The sequence below is a fragment of the Rhizopus microsporus genome (genome assembly GCF_002708625.1).
Source record: "Rhizopus microsporus ATCC 52813 unplaced genomic scaffold scaffold_7, whole genome shotgun sequence".
Lineage (NCBI taxonomy): Eukaryota > Fungi > Mucoromycota > Mucoromycetes > Mucorales > Rhizopodaceae > Rhizopus > Rhizopus microsporus.
The window spans coordinates 209,263-232,076 of NW_019671922.1; the positions used below are offsets into that span (position 1 = coordinate 209,263).

The 22,814-nt window shown below is 36.4% G+C and overlaps 11 protein-coding genes and 1 non-coding gene across 12 annotated transcripts; 7 read left to right on the plus strand and 5 right to left on the minus strand.

Annotated features, from left to right (window-relative positions):
• Positions 1-102: 102 nt before the first annotated feature.
• On the plus strand, positions 103-1,401 carry RHIMIDRAFT_280823 (uncharacterized protein). Its single transcript, XM_023612944.1, has 2 exons — positions 103-306; positions 362-1,401. Exons 1-2 carry the CDS (start codon positions 144-146, stop codon positions 919-921), a joined length of 723 nt encoding a protein of 240 aa, XP_023466619.1. The 5' UTR covers positions 103-143; the 3' UTR covers positions 922-1,401.
• Positions 1,402-4,820: 3,419 nt separating this feature from the next.
• On the minus strand, positions 4,821-4,892 carry RHIMIDRAFT_t27. The gene has a single exon. It is a non-coding gene; the product is annotated as a tRNA-Gln (tRNA).
• Positions 4,893-5,194: 302 nt separating this feature from the next.
• Positions 5,195-5,570, plus strand: RHIMIDRAFT_280824 (uncharacterized protein). The gene has a single exon (XM_023612945.1). The coding sequence runs from the start codon at positions 5,313-5,315 to the stop codon at positions 5,487-5,489; it is 177 nt and encodes a 58-aa protein (XP_023466620.1). The 5' UTR covers positions 5,195-5,312; the 3' UTR covers positions 5,490-5,570.
• Positions 5,554-7,028, minus strand: RHIMIDRAFT_312954 (NAD(P)-binding protein; the record flags this gene model as incomplete). The annotated part of the gene is made up of 6 exons (XM_023614838.1): positions 5,554-6,054; positions 6,109-6,346; positions 6,400-6,467; positions 6,533-6,697; positions 6,751-6,948; positions 6,989-7,028. The coding sequence occupies 6 exons, from the start codon at positions 7,026-7,028 to the stop codon at positions 5,759-5,761; spliced, it is 1,005 nt and encodes a 334-aa protein (XP_023466621.1). The 3' UTR covers positions 5,554-5,758.
• A 313-nt stretch (positions 7,029-7,341) lies between these two features.
• RHIMIDRAFT_236949 (uncharacterized protein) lies at positions 7,342-8,383 on the plus strand (the record flags this gene model as incomplete). The annotated part of the gene is made up of 3 exons (XM_023608662.1): positions 7,342-7,486; positions 7,554-7,877; positions 7,929-8,383. The coding sequence occupies 3 exons, from the start codon at positions 7,342-7,344 to the stop codon at positions 8,381-8,383; spliced, it is 924 nt and encodes a 307-aa protein (XP_023466622.1).
• An 80-nt stretch (positions 8,384-8,463) lies between these two features.
• RHIMIDRAFT_236950 (MFS general substrate transporter) lies at positions 8,464-10,148 on the minus strand (the record flags this gene model as incomplete). Its single annotated transcript, XM_023608663.1, has 7 exons — positions 8,464-8,795; positions 8,854-9,268; positions 9,326-9,390; positions 9,448-9,508; positions 9,575-9,622; positions 9,681-9,785; positions 9,843-10,148. The coding sequence occupies 7 exons, from the start codon at positions 10,146-10,148 to the stop codon at positions 8,464-8,466; spliced, it is 1,332 nt and encodes a 443-aa protein (XP_023466623.1).
• A 593-nt stretch (positions 10,149-10,741) lies between these two features.
• RHIMIDRAFT_305986 (uncharacterized protein) lies at positions 10,742-11,820 on the minus strand (the record flags this gene model as incomplete). Its single annotated transcript, XM_023614482.1, has 5 exons — positions 11,738-11,820; positions 11,651-11,689; positions 11,187-11,600; positions 10,941-11,140; positions 10,742-10,883 (listed from the first exon to the last, which is right to left on the minus strand). Exons 1-5 carry the CDS (start codon positions 11,744-11,746, stop codon positions 10,742-10,744), a joined length of 804 nt encoding a protein of 267 aa, XP_023466624.1. The 5' UTR covers positions 11,747-11,820.
• On the minus strand, positions 11,821-13,074 carry RHIMIDRAFT_126395 (uncharacterized protein). Its single transcript, XM_023605477.1, has one exon. The coding sequence runs from the start codon at positions 13,014-13,016 to the stop codon at positions 11,871-11,873; it is 1,146 nt and encodes a 381-aa protein (XP_023466625.1). The 5' UTR covers positions 13,017-13,074; the 3' UTR covers positions 11,821-11,870.
• A 685-nt stretch (positions 13,075-13,759) lies between these two features.
• On the plus strand, positions 13,760-15,557 carry RHIMIDRAFT_236952 (uncharacterized protein; the record flags this gene model as incomplete). The annotated part of the gene is made up of 12 exons (XM_023608664.1): positions 13,760-13,834; positions 13,899-13,936; positions 14,001-14,199; positions 14,251-14,337; positions 14,391-14,452; positions 14,517-14,643; positions 14,697-14,819; positions 14,874-15,007; positions 15,055-15,115; positions 15,165-15,309; positions 15,367-15,419; positions 15,486-15,557. 12 exons carry the CDS (start codon positions 13,760-13,762, stop codon positions 15,555-15,557), a joined length of 1,176 nt encoding a protein of 391 aa, XP_023466626.1.
• Positions 15,558-16,112: 555 nt separating this feature from the next.
• RHIMIDRAFT_305988 (uncharacterized protein) lies at positions 16,113-16,734 on the plus strand (the record flags this gene model as incomplete). Its single annotated transcript, XM_023614483.1, has 1 exon — positions 16,113-16,734. One exon carries the CDS (start codon positions 16,113-16,115, stop codon positions 16,584-16,586), a length of 474 nt encoding a protein of 157 aa, XP_023466627.1. The 3' UTR covers positions 16,587-16,734.
• A 1,135-nt stretch (positions 16,735-17,869) lies between these two features.
• RHIMIDRAFT_280873 (Six-hairpin glycosidase) lies at positions 17,870-20,655 on the plus strand. The gene is made up of 14 exons (XM_023612946.1): positions 17,870-18,088; positions 18,151-18,205; positions 18,270-18,299; positions 18,355-18,400; positions 18,456-18,523; positions 18,583-18,636; positions 18,690-18,723; positions 18,799-18,882; positions 18,938-19,126; positions 19,180-19,322; positions 19,381-19,544; positions 19,598-19,734; positions 19,790-19,972; positions 20,033-20,655. Exons 1-14 carry the CDS (start codon positions 17,925-17,927, stop codon positions 20,539-20,541), a joined length of 1,860 nt encoding a protein of 619 aa, XP_023466628.1. The 5' UTR covers positions 17,870-17,924; the 3' UTR covers positions 20,542-20,655.
• A 369-nt stretch (positions 20,656-21,024) lies between these two features.
• On the plus strand, positions 21,025-22,709 carry RHIMIDRAFT_280875 (uncharacterized protein). The gene is made up of 6 exons (XM_023612947.1): positions 21,025-21,142; positions 21,195-21,325; positions 21,399-21,527; positions 21,575-21,796; positions 21,854-21,958; positions 22,015-22,709. The coding sequence occupies exons 1-6, from the start codon at positions 21,055-21,057 to the stop codon at positions 22,609-22,611; spliced, it is 1,272 nt and encodes a 423-aa protein (XP_023466629.1). The 5' UTR covers positions 21,025-21,054; the 3' UTR covers positions 22,612-22,709.
• Positions 22,710-22,814: the final 105 nt, after the last annotated feature.

Here is a 22,814-nt window from a genome sequence, read left to right on the forward strand (position 1 = left end):
TGATTAAGGAAATTTTATAAGTGAGAAAAAAAGAGAAAAGGAAAGACTGACAATGAAATATTTTTACAACTCCGTGTAGATATAAATACTCAATAAAAAAATCTCTTTCTTTTGTTTTAATTCCATTTTTTCCTATTTGGTGCATGTCAAACTATAACAACAACGATACTCCTCTTTCAAAAAACAACAACAGCAATGGATGTTTAAATCAGTATTATCGTTATGTAGTTGGCATGACTCCTCCAAATCAGTCCCCTGTTGTAGATATCAACCAATACCAAAAACTATATGTAGATACTCTTGTCGGTAAATGCTCAATACTACTATACAACATATATTATCTTTATTAAGACAACATTAGATATAACCACATTGACCATACGCTCATCTTGGCCTATGGAAAATATAGCTGCTCAGTCAGTTGTCGATACCCATGCCTTTGTCAGACACTTATTGAAAAGATCAAGAGCTACCCGTTCAACTCTTCAACTAGCCATCTTTTACCTTTTTCGTATTCGTCCCCACATTGACCGATTCGCTCAACATGATTCCATCATCAAATGTGGTAGACGTATGTTTTTGGCTGCTTTGATCTGTGCCCACAAGTATTTGTATGACAACACATTCACCAATGCCAGTTGGGCTAAAATCAGTAGATTACCCGCCAAAGAGATCAGTCAAGCAGAAAGAGCTATTCTTCAAATGTTGGACTATAGACTATTTGTATCTACCGAACTCTATCAAAAATTTGAATCTCAATTGAAAGAAGCTGTACCCAACACACCAACCAACACGACCACATCCTGTAAACGACCTTGCTCCTTTGAACAAGAACCTTGCTTCAAAAAAGTTAAATCTAACAAAACTCAAATTGTACATGGTATTCCTACCCCTCAAGACGATCAGGTTGAATTGATATAATACCCTCATCTCCTTTTCTTCCTTCTCTGTCCTTCTTAATTTGTAATCACCTTTCAATTGTAACATAAACATACATGCCTCATACAATAAACAACACACACAAGCATTTGTGCTTTTCTTCATTACTACAGAGACTACGCAAAGGACTGCGCTATCATTTACATGTGCCAAGAGAATTCATAATTGTTGAATTGGCAATACTCATGCAAATTGCTCAGCAACTTGCTACCATGACAAAGATACAATCTCTTTTTAACCTTAAATGTTTGTCTTGAGGAGGAGAAGAAAACAGGGAAGGTAATTAAGCCGAAACATTGAACTCAGCTTTGTCAACAATAATACACAAACTACAATCGGATATTCTGCGCAACTAAAAAAAATTCCCAATTTAAACTATCTGAGTGCGCACAGATATATTTCTACTGCGCAACAAATGAAGATAGAGCTGCGTTGCCACTTGGCAATCCTTATTTTAGCCGGCTTAGTAATAAAAGCCCTTCTTGGCATATGCTCCCTCCAGGCAGTCCTCGATTTGTACATCCACTTGTGCACAGTAAGGGCAGTCCAAGAAAGAAAAAAAAAAGGGGGGGGAAGCACCCTGCTGGTTTCTGCACTGTTTACACAATTCAACTGTTGGTGGAAAATGTGATACATGCTCTCCCCTTTCTTAGTTTCTAAGCCATACTTCATTTGCATATAATAAAAACAAAATATGTTCCATGTCTTTCTAAGCTAAGTAAACAAAAACAACAAATGCATAGTTTAAACAATCAATCAAAGGAGTGGTACGAATCACATCTTCAACCTCCTTTTCAGTAATCAATAACATAATTCAACACCATCCTTTGTCAAGGATAATATTCTCGCTTTTTCCTCATTTGATCTGAACGCCGCAAAGGAAAAAGGTAAAAGAACTTTCCTATTAAACAGCTAGGATGATTAAGACATTCTATTTTTCTTAAATAAACCATGTCACTTTACTTTTGTCACCGACAACCCTTAAATAGCCAAGTTGCTTATAATGCACATGTTTTTTATGAAGCTATGATAAAGTACTTTACAAAAGATAATTGCAGTAATGAAACGTGACCCTATTTATCTCTAAACATGCATATGACATGAACTGAATCATAATGCATCACAAGAACCGAAACAAAATGCAAAACATGGCATGCACAACAGAATTCATGATAAAACAGAGGCTAATGCTACAGATAATTGCCTCCTATACATGTTGCTTGCACAAAAAGAAAAAGACATACTAAAGAAAAAGCAAACCATAGTTTGAATAGACGTTCTTTGTTGAACTCTTTTAAGTGCCCATTTTTATCAAACCTTTCCCACATCGTCGGTCAGTTTATGGCTGCGGCGCTCCTTGCCACAGTCTCACAAATCAAATGGTTTAACCTCGGTTGATTTGCGAGTAGCAAAAAGATATGTTGTGCCTCTTGCTAAGCTTAGCGTGACCAATGAGAAGTGTGCCCATGATGATCAACTGCTTGTTTAACCGTAAATTGAGCCAAGATCTTTCTTTGCTTCTTTCTTTGCTAAGCAATGATCTCCAAAAGCTAAGGTTCGCCTGGTAAAATATGTGGTCAAAAGGCTCAATAGTTGTGCCTCTTTATTCCTAGGATACTCACGAGTGGGAATAGGTATGCTTGCGTAATTCGGCGCTCTTTGAAGAAGTGTTACGTACATTGTGTACAATGAGATCTAATAATAATGTGTAATAGATGAGTACAGCTCTTTAGTTCATTTTCGCAGTTTATCAAAAGTATAGATATTACTGCCTCCAATAGCGATTTTTTTTATCAGGAACAATGAATACAGGTTGCTTCTGATGTATCATAATTATCATGGCCTGCTTATTACAGATGTTGACAATATCAAAAAATAATCTTCTTCCGTTATTCCTTTCTAGAAAAAGTTAACAATGAATGCAGATAAAAATTAAGACCAAGATGATATCACCGCCTCAAAGTATCAAAAAAGCATGATACTTGTCGGTGCTATTTCAAATATAATATTTGAATGGTCTCAAGCAACACATATTGAGTTTACCCCTTTCATGTTATGTATTATATAAGTCATGATCCAGTGATATCCTTGTACTGATTTGCTTTCATTGTTTTCGTCGACCTTTGTTTGAGATTGATCATTACAGAGAGTGCAACTTTAAAAAAGGAACAATGTTTTTCAATTATGTTCTTTTACTAAATAAAACTTATTACACCAGTTCTTCAGTACATATAAAAACAAATAGACAAAATATAACAAACCCCTGAATCAGGATGAATAAGCTGATAGAGTTTAATAAAAGTAAAGAAAAAGCTATGTTTCTAGCAGCGTATAGCTTATTGAATGATTACATTTTAAACAAAAGTACTGTTTCTTTTGTATCTTTAAAATAATTATATTATAATGAGGTTTATTCCTTTCTATCTTTTTTAAAAACTAATGATTGATTTAGAGGTTTTAAATTAGATTTTGTTTAAGAAGAGTAAAGCGATAAGGTATATATTTTGATATTAAGTCATGAGAGAGTGAAAGATTAAGGATAAAGGAAAAAAAAAAAAGACAAAGATCAAGATGGAATAAAATTGATAGAGGCTTATATAAAAATATGATGTATATTGAAGAAGCTTTGATGTATGGTTGTTTTTCAATGAATGCTTAAATGATATTTTAACATATTCCTAAAGTTTTATATCTGCGTTGCTCTGCTCTTTTTCTGAGGGAATGGCTTGATTGCTAATGTAATTTTAAATGTTTTTCGCTTTAAAAAGGGAAAAAGTACCGTGATATAAAGGAAATATGTATAATCAACGTTTAGCGCGAAAGCAGGTTCAGAGGGTAATAGTCAAATTTAAAGAAAAGGATCGATTCAGCAATTGGAGTTTTATCTTGTTCAAAAGGACTATTGTAATTGCTTGTTTTAGCTTAATGACCTTGGTGAGTTTAAAGTTTTTGAGATAGGTTTAAAGTAAAAAGAATAAAGTAATAAACTGAGTATTATATGTTGCGTTAGTGACCACCAGATCCTGATTATACAAGATCAAATATAATAAGTTAATAAAGTTAAAAGGTATATTTATAAGAGAAGATTTTATAAGATAATTAAAGTGAGAATAATATTGTAGATTGATTAATTTGGTTAAATTATTGATTCTTTATTTCAAAAGCTTTGGGTTATTTATATAAACAATATTATAGTGTAATGAAGAGGATTCAGAAGATTCAGAAGGACACTTCTAATAATAACCTCAACAAGCGCTGTCTCCCACACAGTATATCAAACTGTATTATTTGATTCACTTCTTATTAAAGTATTGTTATTCTCCTTAGGAGCTGTAAGGGTTATTGTTAGTATAGAAAGTTTTCTTGAGATTTTATAAGTTTAGGTGCTTGAAGTGACCACCAGATCTTTTAAAGTTGATCAAACTGTGAAGTATAAGTAAAAAAAAAATAAAAAGAAGGGATCAGGAACTTTTATAACAAAAGGTTGCCTGTTTATTTGAATAATAAGATAAAAGTATGAATTGAATTCTTTTTTTTGACTACTACAGATAAAAATATTTATACCATTTCATTGTATGATTCCAACCTTTTCAAACAACATGAAAGTTTTCATAAGACCGACAATTTTCAAAATAGCGACTTTTGTCATTAGAACGAAAATAGCCGGCTTGATCGAGTGTGACAATGTTACTTTCTTGGTTACAGTATATCTCTTTTAAAAAGATTGAAGCTGACAAAAATCAGGGAACCCTCGTCTTTGGATCATGATTCAAAATCATTGAGAATAACCTTCGGTTGCTGCTACAATACAATGACAATTACTATTGCTGCATTTAATATTCCGCTATTCACGTGACATTACCCAAAATTTCAAAAAAGGAAGGTCCCACCGAGAATCGAACTCGGATCACCGGATTCAAAGACCGATATGATAACCATTACACCATGGAACCGCTTTTTGATTGGTTAAACCTTAAAACTTATATGTCATTTTAATTTCACGTGAGAGTCACGTGATTGTAAAGCTTTGTTTTTTGAAGATTTTTTGCTCTATATACGTTGGAGACATACTTGTTGATGCTTATGCTTTTGAATACGTTCAAGTTGCTGAAAAAATGAATGAGTAATAGCTTTTTTAAACGTTTTGCAGAGAAATTGCGTCATTCTGTTTATTCGGACTCAGTCATCAACTTCTCTGTATCTAAATTTTACGTATTTCTTTATCACTGTCAAAACTTCTGATCATTCAAATGCAGTCTTAATCATGTTGTTTATCCAATACTTTGTGATAACTTGTATGTTTAATAAGAGGAATGACAATAGAAGTGGATGAATAAGCCCTTATACATATTTGATTATTCCTGAAAATTATAATGGACATTACAATGAAGAAGAAGGCTGAACGTATTGTTAATTATTGTGTACTTTTGATTCATTCTGCTATGGCAATACCCACAAACTTAGTTTTGAGAATCGCTATTATATACACTATTTGCTCATTAAATGAAAAATTGTGGCATCGCCCATTAAGAGCTATAGATAAGAAATAGCCATTTTACAGAGTAAACTTTACCTATTCAAAACGACGGCAGTTAGAAGAGGACAAAAATAGATGCACAAGTAATCGAGCTGTTAAATATCGTACAAGAGTGTTATCAGTGTATTAATCTTTACAAAATAGTTTACAGTAACTTTATCAATAAAAACATTGCAGATATTTAAAAGTATGATAGATATACTTAAACAATTAACGAAGAAATACAAAAACACTCGCTACAAGGCATATTGGTTCGTTTTAAAGAGTGACTCTGCTTGTATATTACATTTCTTCATTGTATTTACATTTTAACAATGTATCTTCCCATAGTTTATGAGTGTTGTTTAAGCTTCCATTGATGTATGTTGGTGCTATTCGATGTTGCCTTTGATCTGCCCAATAGCATGAATCCGCATCAGCTTCTAAATCCTCCACATTTGCTAAGCAAAGGTATAAAGGTGTTATGCTTCCTTCCTTTGGAGTCAGCATAATAAAATCGAATAGTTTTGAGAATAATCTTAATGTGAACACAGTGGTATGATCAAATAGTTTAGTCCTGACAGTACCAGGATGGTAGGCTTTATAACGCTATGTAGGTATAAAACTTGTAAAATAGAGTAATCGTGACTTACCGTAAATCTTTACCCCTGAAGGTGCAGATGTTGAGAGATACTGTGCAATATGTGCAATACATGATTTGCTATAGGCATAATGGTCAAGCCCATTTAAGCTGTATAATGTCAAGGGTGTGTTTGTGTCCAATTTGTTCACAGCATATAGAGTGGAGCTTGATGCAAAAAGAATTCTACCATATTTCGTGTTCATGTGAGAAAGCAGCAGCTTACTTAGCAATGTAGGAGACATGTAATTCTATAAAATTGCTCTTTAGTTAAACATAGTTAATACATGTGTATTTTACTAACAATCTGACATTGTGATTCAAAACCATCTACTGTTTTAAGATAGGGTACGTTCATTACACCTGCATTATCTACATACAATGACAGGATGAGACAAATGTGCATGACCATGGCTGTATACATATCGTATGCTTACTGATTAACAAGTCAATTTTGCGTCCATTGAGTATATATTTAACCTGGTTGGCAAAGGAATGAACAGAGCTAAAATCAGCAAGGTCAAGTTCGCATATCTTGACATGACCTTTTGGCGTAGAAAAAGGGCCAATGAACTTCTCGCAAAGTTCCTTGGATCTTGTTCCTGAAAAGCAAGATTAATTAATGATTTGCTTCGACTGATTGTATCATACAAACCAATGATCAGCTCAAATCCACATCTGTTTAAACTTTTTGTTATCTCTAAACCAATACCAGAATCACCACCCGTAATAACCGCTATAGGCTGCTGATTATCCAGTTTATGTCTTTCGAGATAGCGATCAATGAGTTGAGATACTTTTGCTTCGTTTTCTTCTTTTGTAATTGAACTAGGAAAAAGTCCTCTTTTATATACTGCAATATATATCGTTTCCAAGACTCCAATAAGGTATACTTTTATTAATGTAGGGATCCACCATAGTGTTTCTTGACATTTTAAGTTTGCTGTTTCTAATGCTTGTTTTTGAATTGAGCTTGTTGAATTTTTATTATTTTGTCTTTTGCTCTTGTAGATTATAAAAAGTATGCTTGTAGTAACAATGACAATACCAATGAGTGTTGACATGGTGAACGAGGGTCGTCTTTATATTTAAAGATATGAAAACAACCGCTTTTGGAAGAACGGCCATTTTTTTATGTGTAACTGCCTTTTCAATCCACGGCATAAACAAAACGTTTAGGAGCAAAAAGTCTTTTCTCTCTTTTTTTTTTTTTTTTTTTTTTTTTTTTTTTTATTGATAAATAATAATGAATACACAAAGACACCCGCTTTGGTGGACTACTTTAGGTGTTGTGTTGGGTGTTTTCTTATCATACAACTTCTTTCAGGTGCGTCATAATCCTATCTACAAGCGACAGAATAGTGAAGGTGTCTTAAAATTTGGAAATCCTGGTACGTAAATGTTTTGATAAGACTTTAATACATGCATGCACGTTCAAGCATCATAACTAGTGTATAGGGCCCGTCAATGACTTATTTGAGAGGCATGCCTATACCGTATCTTACAATCGTCGCGATCGTATTCCATACTGGGTCGGAGAGCACCTAACTGTAGAAAACCTCCAGAGGGGAAACGGCGTGTCAAGAGACAAGTCGCGTTTCAAAGAAGACTCTGAGCTACCTGATATGTTTAGGGCTTTTCCTAAAGATTACACAGGAAGTGGATATGATCGCGGTCATATGGCACCTGCTGCTGATGCTGTTGCAACTCAAACCGAAATGGACGAAACATTCTTAATGTCAAATATAGCGCCACAAGTAGGACCAGGCTTCAACAGAGATTGTAAGGAAGAATGACTGTGTTAATATCGCCCACTAACAGGTATTTGATTAGACTGGGCATTTCTGGAAAAGTTTTGCAGAGATATTACCCATAATTTTACGGATGTATACGTTTATAGTGGTCCATTGTTCTTGCCTAGGGTAAACCGAAATACGCATGCCTTGGGAGAAACAGGAATTCGATTTGATGGTAGGGGAATTATGTCTGAAGAGATAGTAGGAGCTACCAAGTTAAAGTATGAAATGACGTACGATATGATTGGCACTAATGGTCCAAGTGTTGCTGTACCTACCCATTTTTTCAAAGTATTGCTTGCATTGAAAGATGGGCAATACCTATCTGGCGCTTTTGTGCTTCCTAATCAAGCGATAAATCGTGGTGTTCCATTGACTCAATTTCAAATGGATCTTAGAGCAATCGAACGGGCTTCAGGCTTACAGTTTTTTCAAGAATTAGACAGACGTAGCTTTTTAAACTTATGTGATCATATCCTTTGTTCGGTCTAATAGACCAGAGTAAATAAATCGCTTATTTATTGAAAGTACGGTATAATACGTTCTTTAGAGGGTATTAGACGACTAGCCGTTTACTGTTTTCCAGCGTTACGTTCTTCAAACTCCAGTCGTTTGTTGGGACTATTATAAATGGTAGTAAGGATGGAAACAGGGAATATGACGCATACAACAAAGATAAGCCCTCTTGTGTAAGTTCCATCAGGATTACGTAGAGCATCAATGACAGCCAAAAAGACAAGACCCAAAACTTGAGAGCACATCCATAACATTGAGCTGGAAATCGATTCACTGATAGGGTATGATGACTCAACACTAAGTTCCAGTGCTACAGGTAAGAGGGAGAAAGTAAAGAAGCCCATGAGAACGCAAATGGCCACGAGTGCGCCAAAGTCACCCTTTTGAACTATGGAGAGATAATTAGAAAAGCTGTTCATCTAATATTCTGAAAGCCAAAGCTTTACCAATAAAGTAAAATGCAAGATATAGTGCACCAATGATAGGCACATAAATCTTGATGACAATCTTGTGCTGTCCAGTTTTATCAATGAATATACCCGTGAGAGCTGCACCTACAAGACCAGCTACGATGAAAGCAGCTCCAAGATAACCTGCATTGTCCACAGAAATTTTATAAGGTGCGACAATCTGGGTCAAGATAGAGGTAAATGTTGACGCCATGCCGCAAAGCACACCGAATGCGATAAAAACGATGACAAAGTTGTAGTTTGTAATAAGTTCATAGATCGACTGCCAAAAGGTAAGAGCAAACTTGTTTTTGGAAGATGCGCTGTAGGAAGGAGGTGTCTTGGGTTTTTTAGGAATAAAGAACACAGGAATCATAAAACCAGTTGTGATACATGCTATAATTAAAAACTGCTTGGCTGTTAATTAAGAGTTATTATAGCCCTATTTTTATCATACCCCGAGTTGTACTTGATCAGCATCAGTAACGATAGCAGGAATGATAACATCAGCTATGGCCATACCAATAGCATTGGCTTTATAATGAGTGTAAGAAAACTGTTGCTTATATGAAGGGGGAAGCCAGGACTTACCTATACCGCCAACCATAGTAGCTGTTCCTCTACTTTTAGCACTAAACCAAAGAGCGGCGTACTGTATAAAGGTGTTAGTCCTTCCTCTTTTCTTTTTGGTTATTTCGAATTGATTTCATGAGCTTACAGGTGTACAAACGTTCAGAATGAAGGGTTGACCGAAGGCACAGATCACCTAAAATGGAACAAAAATTTTAGTTACTGTTTTTTAACCTTTCATGGGAAAGGTTTACTTGTCCAATCATGGCTAGTGCGAGTTTCCCAGTGGAATCATGTACAAAGTTTGAGAAATATCGAACCCAAGCGCCAATAACTTGAAGAACGCAACCAATGATAATCTATAAATGAATGTAAATGGACATTTGCATAAGATATATACAGAATAATCATCATACGCCTGTCTTGATACTCCAATGATCATAGGCCCAGCTCGAGATTGGTCCAGCCACAATATAAGTAAGCATAAAGATATTTGAAAACCAATTGATGGCCGTTAATCCAGCGTTGTTAAAGTAAGCATTAGAGTAATCTGGTACGGGAGCAACTGCAAGCCAATTTAAAGACGAGGCAATGTTGGCTAGGGCGATCATTGTTAATCCAAAGAATCGTATCTTGTACGTCTTAAAAATAAATGAAATCTCTTCGAGTTCTTCTCCTTGTTTCCACGCTTCTCGATCTTCCAGCCTAGTTGCTCGCTCCATTATAGAATAAATACGAATTTACAGGAAACAAAAGAGAGCAAAAGAAAGAAAAATATAAAAAACACAATTAAGCTTAATCGGATCTTCAAATGGTAGATGGTAAGCGAAGCACAATAATAAAGATAACTTGGCAGGTTACTGCGCTTTAGCTACATAGCAAGAGCCTTGGTATGTATGCGTATATGTATACACATATATAGGAGAAGGCTCATCTGGTTTTTGAGTTTGGTATCATTTCACAGTGCTGTTCATTATCCCTTCTTTCCTTCTTCTCTTTTATCAATTTCACAGGGTCCAGCTGCCAATAGCGAATTATATTGCAGTACCACAAAGTGTATGTCACACTGGTCCGCCCTTTCTGTTGTACATACTCGTGGTTTGTTTGCATTGCTGGATCACAGAAAGGGCAGACGAGGGGATCTTTATACAAAATGGACATGATGTCCTTCTTTGAGCCATTGTACAATATAAGCAATTTGTCGAAGCTCTATCACAAAAGTTACATGGTCTAGTATGCTGCACGAATGTCGGAAGCTTAAAAGAAACCGTATGATATCGGAACCAAAGAATGGCTTTTATTGATTATAAAAAGCTTATTCTGAGAAGGCCCTTACAATAGTTTTTCCCACTAAATTGTCTAGAGCTGTGATATCTGGACACGCCTTGATGCTTACTTTTTGAGAGTCGCTTATTCTGATCTCTAAATCCCCTACAATAGCTAATGGTAACTTTGATCTATGTTTTTTAAAAGTTAATACTAAATAAGAGAAAGCTACAAAAAATACTCATTACTTGTTGATCCATCTAATCTTGAGTATATTGCGCCAATTCCTGCCTTCCTTTACAATTTGGAATTCAGATTTCTTGACAGCAAATGGAGTATTCTTCAAATCCATAGAGTGTATCGGTTGCGCCTTTGACGTTATTTTACCAAAGCCACTGATATAGTCTGCTTGCTGAGGAATGAATATCAAGTATACATTTTTACAAGACTAATAGATAAGGTCAGTTGCATGGTTAATTTAGCTAGATGCTTACCGTAAATAGAGTGTTTATAAAATCCACGTGAAAATCATCAACTGACCAATATCCTGTTGCTTTGGCAAAGATCAAGTCTTCCGTCGTATTTGACATTGCCAGGATGTATTCACTCGATTGAAACGGACGCCAAAAACAATCCACCTTGATACTTGCCAATGCTTTCTTGTTGCTCTTTCTATTTTTGCGCTTGCCTTCGGATTTATTCTGAGTACACTCTTGCTTTGTCGCAAGGCTCTTTTCATCATGAATGATGACAGAGAGGTATTTTTTCTGTTTATCAGAATGTGCTTTAGAACTATTCTTTTCAGCTTCTAATCTATTGTCAACGTATGAACCTGTACTTAATGAAGGTCCTATTGTGCATTCAGTGGTTTGTGTGCCCAAGCTAGTCCAGGCGGTAAAGTTTTCTCTCTATTTCTAATAGGTTAGTTACATATTGTTTATGTGAATATATACATTACCATATGTGCGCAACAGTGTAGTTTTTTTTCCCATAAATACTTTACAAGATTAGTTTAATATAATAGTATTGCCTTTATTCTGCTTACTTCGTCCATAGTACTGACCGACAGCTGTCGTTAGGCTGTCCAAGGATCGATAGCAGACAAACGCAGTGTAGTTATCGCGGTGATACTGTATATACTATAGTAGACTTGGTAAGCAAATACACAGTAACCTGTTTTAATGTTTGATTACGAGAACACTGGGATCAAAGAAGAGTTCGTAAAGGTGTTTTAATCTCACTGCTCCAGTAATATTTGTTACTTCCATGATAAAACTCCCGTGATTACGTAGCTGCTCCGTTGGTGTGTAGTCTGTGCTCATCACAGTATAGCAGTTTTGGTAAGGCATGTAATAAGGGCTGATGTATATATAAGGCGGCCCATCTGAACTAAAAGGATATTCTCTTTGACGCATTCTCTCAAAATAGACTTCTAAAAATGGATTATTAGGATCAACTATAGGAAGCGAGAGCTTATCGTCTGTCCGTCCATAGCACTTGTCCGCGAGTTCTTTCCATGATAAGTTGTCGTCATCCATCAGCTCTTTGTTATCATCATTTTCAACGGCAGTAGTTTCGTGATAGTCATATTCATTCTCATCGCTTTGCACTGTTTGTTGAGCTTGAATAGTAGTTGAGCAGGTTTGACTTTCATTGGATGTGGCCACCGGTTCGTCGTTACAGAAATCGTTCATGTCAGAGATAGATTCGTACTCTTCATCTATGATATCTTCATTCGCCATTTGTGAAGCAGGAGCGCTTGTACTTAGTTGAAAATGCTTTTGTACCTCAAGCATTTGGAGCTCATGCTGCTCATCAAGGTGATCATACCCTGAAGGAGCTGAACTACTCAACTTGTGCTCACTGCAATTGTCTTCAAAGCAGGAAATGGGGTATTCATTATGTAGCTTTCTTGTAGCCATATTAAGTGGCGAGGTCAGCTGTGCATAAATAGACGCGTCATTTTTGTCTTGAGAACGTGTATTTTTACTTTCAATCGCGCTTTTTAGAAAACTTTTGAGAGGAGGTAAACCAAGACCTTTCTGATATAGTCCTTCTTTTGATTTGGGCGCTTGCTGATATTCTTCTTCTTCCAAGTCCTCATCGCAATGAAACACTCCATTACTATCGATGTACGAACCTTTACGCTCAGTGTCATTTTCTTCACTATTATATTCATCATCTAAAGATACAATGTTGTTTGTAGTAAGCGATGTATATTGAAATAGACGATTTGTATTTTCATGACAGGCATTGTTTGTTTCAACACTCAAGAAGCATTGGTTTGGATGATTTTTCTTAGGCATCACGTTATATATTTCCATGTCAAGGAGATAAGAAAGAGAAAGAGGCAAGCCTTGATAAGTTGATCTACAGCTTTACATGAAAAAAGGTTAGAGAATAAAAAGATGTATGAATTCCTGACAACCTACTTTTCCTAACTGAAAGCTTTGAAAGTAAAAAAAGAAAGAGAGAAAAAGAAAAAAAAAAAAAAAAGGAGGAGGAAATGGATCCTTTAATAAAAATTGGCCGTCATTTTGGTTCCTTTATTAAACCTAAACTTTTTAATGTATTTTTTTTCTTACAATTTAAGGAATCTATCAAAGATGAAATAGAAGACATAGTCTAGCTCTGATTCAGTTATTCTGAAAGTTATATGGTCAAATGATAATAAATGGAGCTTATGCATTTGAAAATAACCTAATGATAAGCTCAGTGAACTTGATAAGTATAATGGGCTTAACAAGAAGGAGACTATGGCTTAATAAATATCATCATTGAGTACTTTAGCTCCATGTTCACTTATATAACTTTGGTTTGCCAATGGTTTGTGGCTTTGATTAAGGTTAAGAAAGAATAGCTGACAATCTGATTTAGTTAAGAAAGCCCTGAAAAATCAAAGTAGACTGCATCATATAATTGAATCGTATCCAAGAGGGTAAATAAAGACATTTACAATACGTCCTATTAGGGCTGTTTACTTTAGATTTTTAAACAACTGGCAGCATGAATTGAACGGAGGATGAATGCCGTCCAAATCTCCGCCCTTTCCTATTTTCTTTCAAATATGAATACGGAACCTGTCAATAGATATTTAGAGTTTAGAAAGACGTCAACAAAGATAGGCTTAGAAGAAGCACTTGTAAGAGAGCGTATATATACAAAGCCAAGAAAAAGGGGGACAAATAGTTATAAACTATAATTAGGTACAATTCAAGACTGTTGGACAACCCAATTGGAAATTGTAAGTTCTCTCTTTTTTATAGATCTCTGTTGATGTCGACAATCTCATTCGCATAACTTATTAGCGAGCTATTATGTGAACTATTTTTTATTGTATATCAAGTGCAAAACGAAACAACAGAAAGGACAAATGTAGCAATTCGCAGTTTTATCAAATTATTAAACAGTGAGCCGTTTATAACTGAACATAGTAAATCAATAGTGGAAACGGTTGAACTGTTTCAAGACGTTGAATATCAAGAAACCAGCATAGGCGTTACAAGAGTAAGTTCTATTGAATAGGCCAATAGTTGATTCACATTATTTTATTTATAGTATCTGGTCGAAGGTTTAGTCTATCTGCCTACACGGGCCATTCTTATCAAGACACTGAGTAAAAGCAGTGATGTTTCTAAAGAAAATGTAAATCAACGCTACACCACTTTTATCAGCAAACTAACATGACTTGATCGTAGACAGTACATTATGCTTTATCTTGTGCCTATCGTTTAAATAGTAAATTTATGCTGCAATTAAGGTAAAAGGGGATGTAGAGAGAAGGGGATCAAAAGAATGGTACTATTATTATAATCATCTAATAGTGAAATGATGAGCGCACTTGTCGAAGCTAACCCTGAGTATGCATGGTCAATAAGACTAGAGTTGATGGAGATGAGAATATTGCCAGATGTTATCACTAGGATTACAGCTGTTTACTGTCAAGACGAGGTATACGGAAAGAGAGAGAGAGCATGAATTATAGCTTTACTTATGCGCTTAAGATAAACTTTTTCAACAGCATCTTTCAGCAAGTGGCATCTTGGTTCTTGGCTCAATCGGCTGCTAGTCGTCAGTATTTTCTAACAATGAAAAATCGCATCATCTCAGAAATTGAAATATCTTATGTGAGCTCTTGCGTAGAATTGTAAATGCATGAAAAATAACAAGTTATGTTGTAGGCAAATGACGATTATGCAAGAGTGGCATCTGCTATTCGCGCGCTTGCAGGTATTACCGGATACTTTGGTGTAAAGCTGAATGACCAAGAGGTGGATATGTTTATAAACTTGCTAAATCAAACTGAGTCAGAAAGGTAAAACATATTGACCTATGGGATGAACTACTAAATTGCATCATTAGACTAGTACAGCTTATATTGTGCCTTATACTTATAACTGCTGATCAGTTTCTTAAGAAACAGGTAAGGAAAGGGGGGTGGTATTGATTGAATTGACTTTAACATCTCAAAGAAAAACTTATCGGAAGCACTGTGTCGATTGCTTCAATGCAATATATCCGAAATGCCACTACTAATCCTGGTTTATTTCGAAACTGACGCTATATTTCAAGTTGAAGACACTGTTCGCTCTACAATAGCTATGCAAGTGCCAATACGTAAGTTCAACATTTTAGAAAATAGACTTAAAGGCTGACATCTTTATTATTTTACAGCTAGATTTGGTCTCTTTGAAATCCAAAAGCTATTTAGATCTTTAAAAAACTCTGTACTTCCTATGCATTAATAAACTTTAACCATATCACCCCCTCTTCTCCCTTTTGATAGCAAATAGGATTTGACAGGAGGTACCGTAGATGATCTGAGTGCTCATATCCTAGCAGCACAGTGTATTCGGGAGGCCTGACAAATAAAGAGTTAGTTCCAAGCTTCTATTGATTGTCGTCCGCCATGGATCTGCTCTTTGTCATACAATAGGAACATGTTCAAAAAAAAAGGGGAGGGAGAAATGACAAATTTATGCTGTACACAAGCAAGACGGAGAAGTTAAATTGATTGTCCTGTCTGAACAATCAAAGCGGCATGGTTCATCAATAGCTACGACTTATTCCCAACACAATTAATCTGCAGTAAACTAAATGTTTACGTTAATCCCTCTTTGCCTTGAATAGGTGTCAATCATTCGAATCTTCTTTTGAACAGCTGGTTATTATTAAAGATAGTATAGTTAAGATGATTTTACAAGCTAATCATGGCAAGTAAACCTTTAATGGAATATTCTCAAAGATTTATGCAGGAGAGAATGGCTATAATAGCCCAAGGAAAAGTATGGCTTTAATATTAAGGGATAAAGGTAAAAAGAAGGGGAACCCACGGGGAAAGCCCTAAGCACAAAAAGATGTAGGCTATCTAAAAATATATAAAAGATAGTCATTTTATTTTTCAATCCAAACAATTCAAAATGCAAATCAAATACCTTGGCCTTGGTTTAATCGCTGCTGTCGCTGCCTCTGTTCTGGCTGATCCTACTGTGAATGATGTCCGAGTTGCTGGTTCTGGTGACGCGGTCATTAAACATGAACGTCGTGATCTTCGAATTGCCAAGATATATGCTAATGCTATTCGTCGTCGTTATGCTCGTCGTTCAGAAGCTGATGAGGAAGAGGAAGATGAAGAGGAAGAAGAAGAAGACGAGCCTGATGAAGATGAAGTCGACGAATCTGAATCTCAATCCTTATCGCGCCGCCAGGAAGAACCAGATGAAGAAGAAGCCGAGGAAGATGAAGCTGATGAAGACGATAACCCCAAAAAAGCAAGTGCTAATGTTGCAGCACCAAGGTTTGCTCGCAGACAAAAAGAAGATATTCAAATAGAAGATGAAAGCACTGAACACGCTGCTACTCCAGACAATGGTGATGTTCATGTTGATATTTAATCGCCAAGATGAACTTATAAATAAAGTCATGTTAATGCAGTCTTTACTGTTTTCTTGTTTCAATAAATAATAAATGGCTCTGTTTAGCAAACAGGTTAACGTTGTAGACATTATTCTTGAGGATGTCTCTTTGTATTCTATCAATCTATGTTTAGTAAAGGTGGAAGAGTTTATACATTCATTGAATCTTAAAATAAACTGGTGACCCATGGAGCCTCGCTGGGCCACCAGAGGTTGAAACAGGATGGTTGAGACAAGATATAAAATCTTTTCTTTATTGCACTAGTCATGGCTTTTGTCACTCCTCAATCATTTTCAGTAGCATCGAACGTCCATTCAACCAAAGCGTACAAACTGGCATGTGTTTTGTAAAAATAGATTATCAGTTTCGATCTTTATGCATAGTATTCTGTTCAGGACCACACTTATTATTTCGCTATACGCACGCTTGAAATTTTCATGTGGTGCTCTGAGAACTGTCCTTTGAATAAAATCATGCTATTCTCTTATATATTTCCGATGATTCTCCCTTGTTAAATAAGGCACTGTCTATAATGCTGTTAAATATATTATGTAATACACCATGTCTACTATTATCAATGCTCGTACGTTTATATTTCATATGATCCAATCATAGACAAGGATAGTAGCACGCTGTAAAGAGAGTGTATGTTTATCAGTAAGCTTATATTTTAGGTGATAACAAAACCTAAGCTGGAAAAACTGTTAAGGCGGCATTGTATCAAGATCAATTCCAAGGCTTACGGAGGGGAGGAGGGGAGGAAAATAAAATATTCCGGACATATATACTTAAGCAATGAGACACAAGCTTAATCAAATAACGGACTATTGACTAGGCCATGACAGGTATAAGCTTATTTTGTCATAACAGACATCATTACATAGGACGTGTCTGTTAGTGCCAGAGGTATGCCTTGGGGCTGTTATGTCTGTAAGGTAGTCAAGAACACGCGTACAACAAGTATAAACTCTTGTCGTCTTTATTCCTATTGATGGGTTATTCGACATGCTATCGTCAGGAATGCAGAACTTATTGTTTACAAAGGAATACCTGTTTACAGAAAAACAATGAACAATCTTGTTTTTTGTCCATTAAAGGAAAAACAAAACAGGCTGTGCTTGCTAAGCATATTGTGTGTAGAGAGAGAGAGAGGTACCACGATTTATAAATATAGAAATAACGGTTACATAAAAAGAAGGTCGCATTATAAATAAATACAAGGTACATTTAATATATATTCGATTTCCATTTGACCTTTTGTTCCTCTTCTTTTTATCTTTTTGAAATAACAAAAAAAGATGCTGCTTCTTTTCTTGATGGCATTACACCTTATGGCAACCGCCGTTTCTTCCATTTCGATCAACAATTTGACGATTGTTCAATCTGCAAACTTAGAGTATGCTCGGCTATTAAGCCATTCGATCTTATTCTACGAAGCACAGAGATCAGGAAAATTGCCTAGTAACAATCGTGTATCTTGGTAAGACTTCATACTTCTTTTATTTTCTCTTCTTGCCACAATGCTTATTTTTCTCATCTTAGGCGACACGACTCTGCTTTGACAGATGGTTCTGACGTTCAATTGGACTTGACTGGTGTAAGTTTATCGGGCTATTGCCATTAGGAATTAGGAAATAACCACTAAACACTCCATTCTTTAGGGATATTATGATGCCGGAGACTACTTGAAGGTTATAAATAGAGAGCGTATGAAAAAACTGTATATCTAACCTTATATCTCTGCAGTTTACATTTCCTCTAAGTTACACAGCTTTTATGCTAAGCTGGGGAGGTAACCTCTTTTCTGTTTTTGTGTTTTACGTTACTGATCATCTGGTGGGGCTTAGGTATTGATTACTACAAAGGATACGAATTGGCAAACCAAGCAAGCTACTTGCGGGAGCAGGTTAAATGGGTAAAGACGATATTCTTTATTATCACATAATGACAACGGCTAATTTTGTTCATTGTTAGGCAACGGATTGGATGATCAAGGCACATCCAAGCAGATGTACGCTTTACGTCCAAGTAAGTCATAACATATTATAACACTGTACGGAACTTTAAGACAATTTAAACAGATAGGAGATGTTCGTCTGGATAATAATTACTTCGGTATGTGGACTAGATGTAAAAATAACAAAGAGTTAAAATAACAATTTTCCCTTTTTCGTATCATTATTTCCATAGGCCCGGATACAAATATTCCATTGCCGAGACCAAGTTACCAAATCAACGAGACATACTTTGGTACGGATGTAGCATCCATGACAGGTAAATGTGTATATCTAAATACTTCTTCCTATTTCTAATACATCTTTATATGTAGCCGCTGCTTTTGCGACTGCATCTTCCTTGTTTCGTATGTTTGCATCTGTAACAGGTGATCAGAAAGATGCTGCATATGCGGATCTGTTATTGTCGCATGGTGTCCAGCTCTATAGCTGTTCCAAAACTACCAACTTTTCTAGATATCAGTTTTCTGTTCCTACAGTCAAGGATATTTACGCAAGCACCGGTATGTGTAAACAAAATAAAAACAACGAGATCAGGGCTCATGTAAAACTTTAGATTATCTTGATGACTTGATTCTATCCGCCATTGCTTTGTACAAGGCTACCAAGAACGAGACCTACTTGAATGACGCGTTATCATATTATCAGCTGCCCGATTGGAGAACAAACCATACGGAACCCCTGGGATGGGACAACAAGGTAAGGGCTATTGCATCTTGTGGCTTTATCATTCTTATGCACCGCCTCTTTTGAATAGTACGGAGCTGTCTATATACTGTTGGCAGAGTCGCTCTTTAATACTTCGGACCCACAAAAATCCATTCAAAGCAGAAAGGTTGCGGAGAATTACTTGGATGGTATCGTCAGTGGTACATCGGTCAACCAAACCAAGGGTGGATTGCTTTTTTGGGACTTTTATAGGTATTATCTCTTATTATTATACTTCATGCTTGATTACCAAACATAATATATAGTGATGATAATAGTAACGCAAATGCTATGAGTACAAGCTATCTTTTATTATCTTATTCTCGTCAAGTTCTCCGTCCGTTACTTGCTATTTCTCCTACGGATCAAGAGGCCATTTCTGCAAAAATCAAGCGATATGAAGGTAACAAACTGACCCAATTAAAAAAAGCCACGCTCACTCACTTTCTTTATAATAGATCTTGCTATTCGTCAACTCAACTACATGTTTGGCATGAACCCGATCAACCAAAACTATATCGTTGGAGAGCGACCCAATTCACCCAAGTATCCTCACTCGGCCCTTGCTGCAGGATTTAATTCGCTCGCGGACGCCATCGCAAGTCCAACTGACCTAAGTCATTCTCATACTATTTACGGAGGTAAAAAAAAATATGCATACTATTTGTTTATTCCCCCTTGATAATAACAGTATTAATTAGCACTCGTGGGTGGGCCTGCAAAAAATGATTCTTTTGCAGATCAGCGACTTGATTGGTCACAAACAGAGGTTGCTCTGGATTACAATGCATGCTACCAGGGCATCTTGGCCTATCAAGCCATGTACAGTCCCAATGGACCCTATTATGAAACACCAACTAGTTCATCTAACCCAACTACAGCTCATGCTCCTAATGCATTACCAACATGGGCTATTGCCATCGCTGTTGTCCTTCCTGTCCTAGCAGCTTGTCTTCTCGGATTACTCGCATTTATGTTCCTACGTCGTCGTCGTCAACAACCTCTTCGTCAAAAGAGTGAGCCGTCAACCAGGTACGAAAGCGATGAAGGCAGCACTCTTCAACAAGATGGTTCTCCCAAGGATTTCTCTCAAAGTTCTCCTGTGAGTCAGAAGAAGACATCTGTGGACTTGGCTGATCAGGGCATCACTTTGCCTAAAGAACTGCTCACTGAGAGCACTACCCAACGAGCCCCTGAGTTGGGACAGTAAATAATTGATATATGAACTACAAATGTATAGTATAGAAGTCTACTTTCAGTAAAAAAATAAAAACTAAATCAAATCATTACAATCTCCTTACTATGATTGAGCTTGTTTTTTTTTCTTTGCATTAAAGATGAATTATATTGATGATAGATGACTTTGACCCATCAAAAAATGATTCAACAAAGATGGACTCCGCAAATCACCTTATAAATTCAAAAGAAATGACTCCAAATGACTTTTTCATTATCTTTTATAAGCTAGTCGAGAGTCTTTGTTTTTTGTCGAGTAAATCAAAAGAATGAGCAAGGGGTACTTTGAGAGAAGGAATTCATTCATCCCAGTCAGACGCGTTGTTGGCTGGGACCTTGTTTTTTTTTTTCTCACCGTTTGAGTTCGGAAACAAACGTAACTGAATTCAAACGTTGTGTAACCTTTTTGGTAATAGAAACTCTTTCTTGTCTTTTTCCTTTCTTCTTTCTTTTTTCTCCCGTTTTTTCTTCTTTATTCTCTCAAGCCATGCTCTCCTCCATCACTCGTGCTTCGGTCAAACCCAAGTTTATGGCATCTCGTGCCTTCGTTTCCACTTGGAATGCTGTTCCTCAAGGTAATGAATAATCACACAACAAAATATATATTAAACTCTTGTTTTTCTGTAGGTCCACCCGATGCAATCTTGGGCGTTACTGAAGCCTACAAGAAAGATCAATCTCCCAACAAGATGAATTTGGGTGTTGGTGCTTACCGTGATGATAATGGTAAACCCTATGTCTTGAATGCTGTCAAAAAGGTAATAAAAAAAAACTCTTTTTTTCCCACTGCCTTTTTTGGAATATTTATCTTTTTTTTTCATGTGAGTTCAGGCTGAAAAGTTGATTATGGAAAAGGGTCTGGACAAGGAATATGCTGGTATCACTGGTGTACCTGCCTTCACCAAGGTTGCTGGTGAACTTGCTTATGGAGAGGATAGTTCTGTGATCAAGGATAACAGAGTATGTTTAGAAGAGGGAGGGATGATGATATTAAACTTTTTGTGTAGCTCGTTATTAGTCAATCTATTTCTGGTACTGGTGCCCTTCGTATTGGTGCTGAGTTCTTGAACCATTGGTACCCCCACGCCAAAAATATTATTGTTCCCAACCCTACCTGGGGTAACCATATTCCAATCATGAAGAATGCTGGTCTTTCTTTGGAGAAGTATACTTATTTTGATAAACAGACAAACGGCCTCAACATCGATGGCATGCTCGAAGATATTTATGTAAGTTACTTTCTTAAGTGAGAAAGAGAAAGAAAAGGTACTAACTTTGTCTTATAGAAAGCACCCAAGAACACCATCGTACTTCTTCATGCCTGTGCTCACAACCCTACTGGTGTTGATCCTACCCAAGAGCAATGGGACCAAATTTCCAAAGTCATCAAGGTAACATATATAACAGGATGGTCGCGTTCATGTCATAAATACTAAGAAATATGTAGGAACGTGAACATTTTGCTTTCTTTGATATGGCCTACCAAGGTTTCGCCTCTGGAGACTGTACTCGCGATGCCTACGCTCTCCGTAAGTTCGTCCAAGAAGGTCACCAAGTCGTTTTGGCTCAATCCTTTGCCAAGAACATGGGTCTCTATGGTGAACGTGTCGGTTCATTCTCTATTGTCTGTGCTGATGCCGAAGAAAAGGCTCGTGTTGAGTCTCAATTGAAGATCATCATCCGTCCCATGTATTCTAACCCACCTATTCACGGTGCACACATCGTCAGCACCGTCTTGAACACTCCCGAATTGAAGCAAGAATGGCTCGGTGAAGTCAAATTGATGGCTGATCGTATCATCACCATGAGAGAAAAGCTTAGAGGCCACCTTGAAAAGGACTTTGGATCAAAGAAGAGATGGAACCATATCACTGACCAAATCGGTATGTTTTGTTATTCTGGTTTGACACCCGAGCAAGTCAACAAGATCAAGTCTGACTGGCACGTTTACTTGACACAAGATGGTAGAATCTCTATGGCAGGTATCTCTTCATCTAACGTCAAGTATCTTGCTGAAGCTATTCACAACGTCACCAAGGATTAAAAATATCGTGTATTATAGAAACTGTCATCTCTCTTTTTTTTTCTCTTCTTACATTCAAATTAAAGCTACGCTTAAAATATAAAATTTCTTGAAATGTAACATTTCTTTCTTGTAAATATCTATTTTGAATAATGTGTATACAAGTTGTATATATCGAAAAGAAGTTGATCTCGAAAGCAATGAAACGACCATGTAAGCAGAAA

Coding starts and splice junctions, on each gene's coding strand:
- RHIMIDRAFT_280824 (XM_023612945.1), top strand. CDS start 5,313: ATGGACATTACAATGAAGAAGAAGGCTGAACGTATTGTTAATTATTGT.
- RHIMIDRAFT_126395 (XM_023605477.1), bottom strand. CDS start 13,016: ATGGAAATATATAACGTGATGCCTAAGAAAAATCATCCAAACCAATGC.
- RHIMIDRAFT_280823 (XM_023612944.1), top strand. CDS start 144: ATGTCAAACTATAACAACAACGATACTCCTCTTTCAAAAAACAACAAC. Junction 307..361: donor ATATGTAGATACTCTTGTCG/GTAAATGCTCAA, acceptor AGACAACATTAG/ATATAACCACATTGACCATA.
- RHIMIDRAFT_280873 (XM_023612946.1), top strand. CDS start 17,925: ATGGCATTACACCTTATGGCAACCGCCGTTTCTTCCATTTCGATCAAC. Junction 18,206..18,269: donor TTCAATTGGACTTGACTGGT/GTAAGTTTATCG, acceptor TCCATTCTTTAG/GGATATTATGATGCCGGAGA. Junction 19,545..19,597: donor CTTTTTTGGGACTTTTATAG/GTATTATCTCTT, acceptor CATAATATATAG/TGATGATAATAGTAACGCAA.
- RHIMIDRAFT_280875 (XM_023612947.1), top strand. CDS start 21,055: ATGCTCTCCTCCATCACTCGTGCTTCGGTCAAACCCAAGTTTATGGCA. Junction 21,528..21,574: donor CTGTGATCAAGGATAACAGA/GTATGTTTAGAA, acceptor CTTTTTGTGTAG/CTCGTTATTAGTCAATCTAT. Junction 21,797..21,853: donor GCATGCTCGAAGATATTTAT/GTAAGTTACTTT, acceptor TTTGTCTTATAG/AAAGCACCCAAGAACACCAT.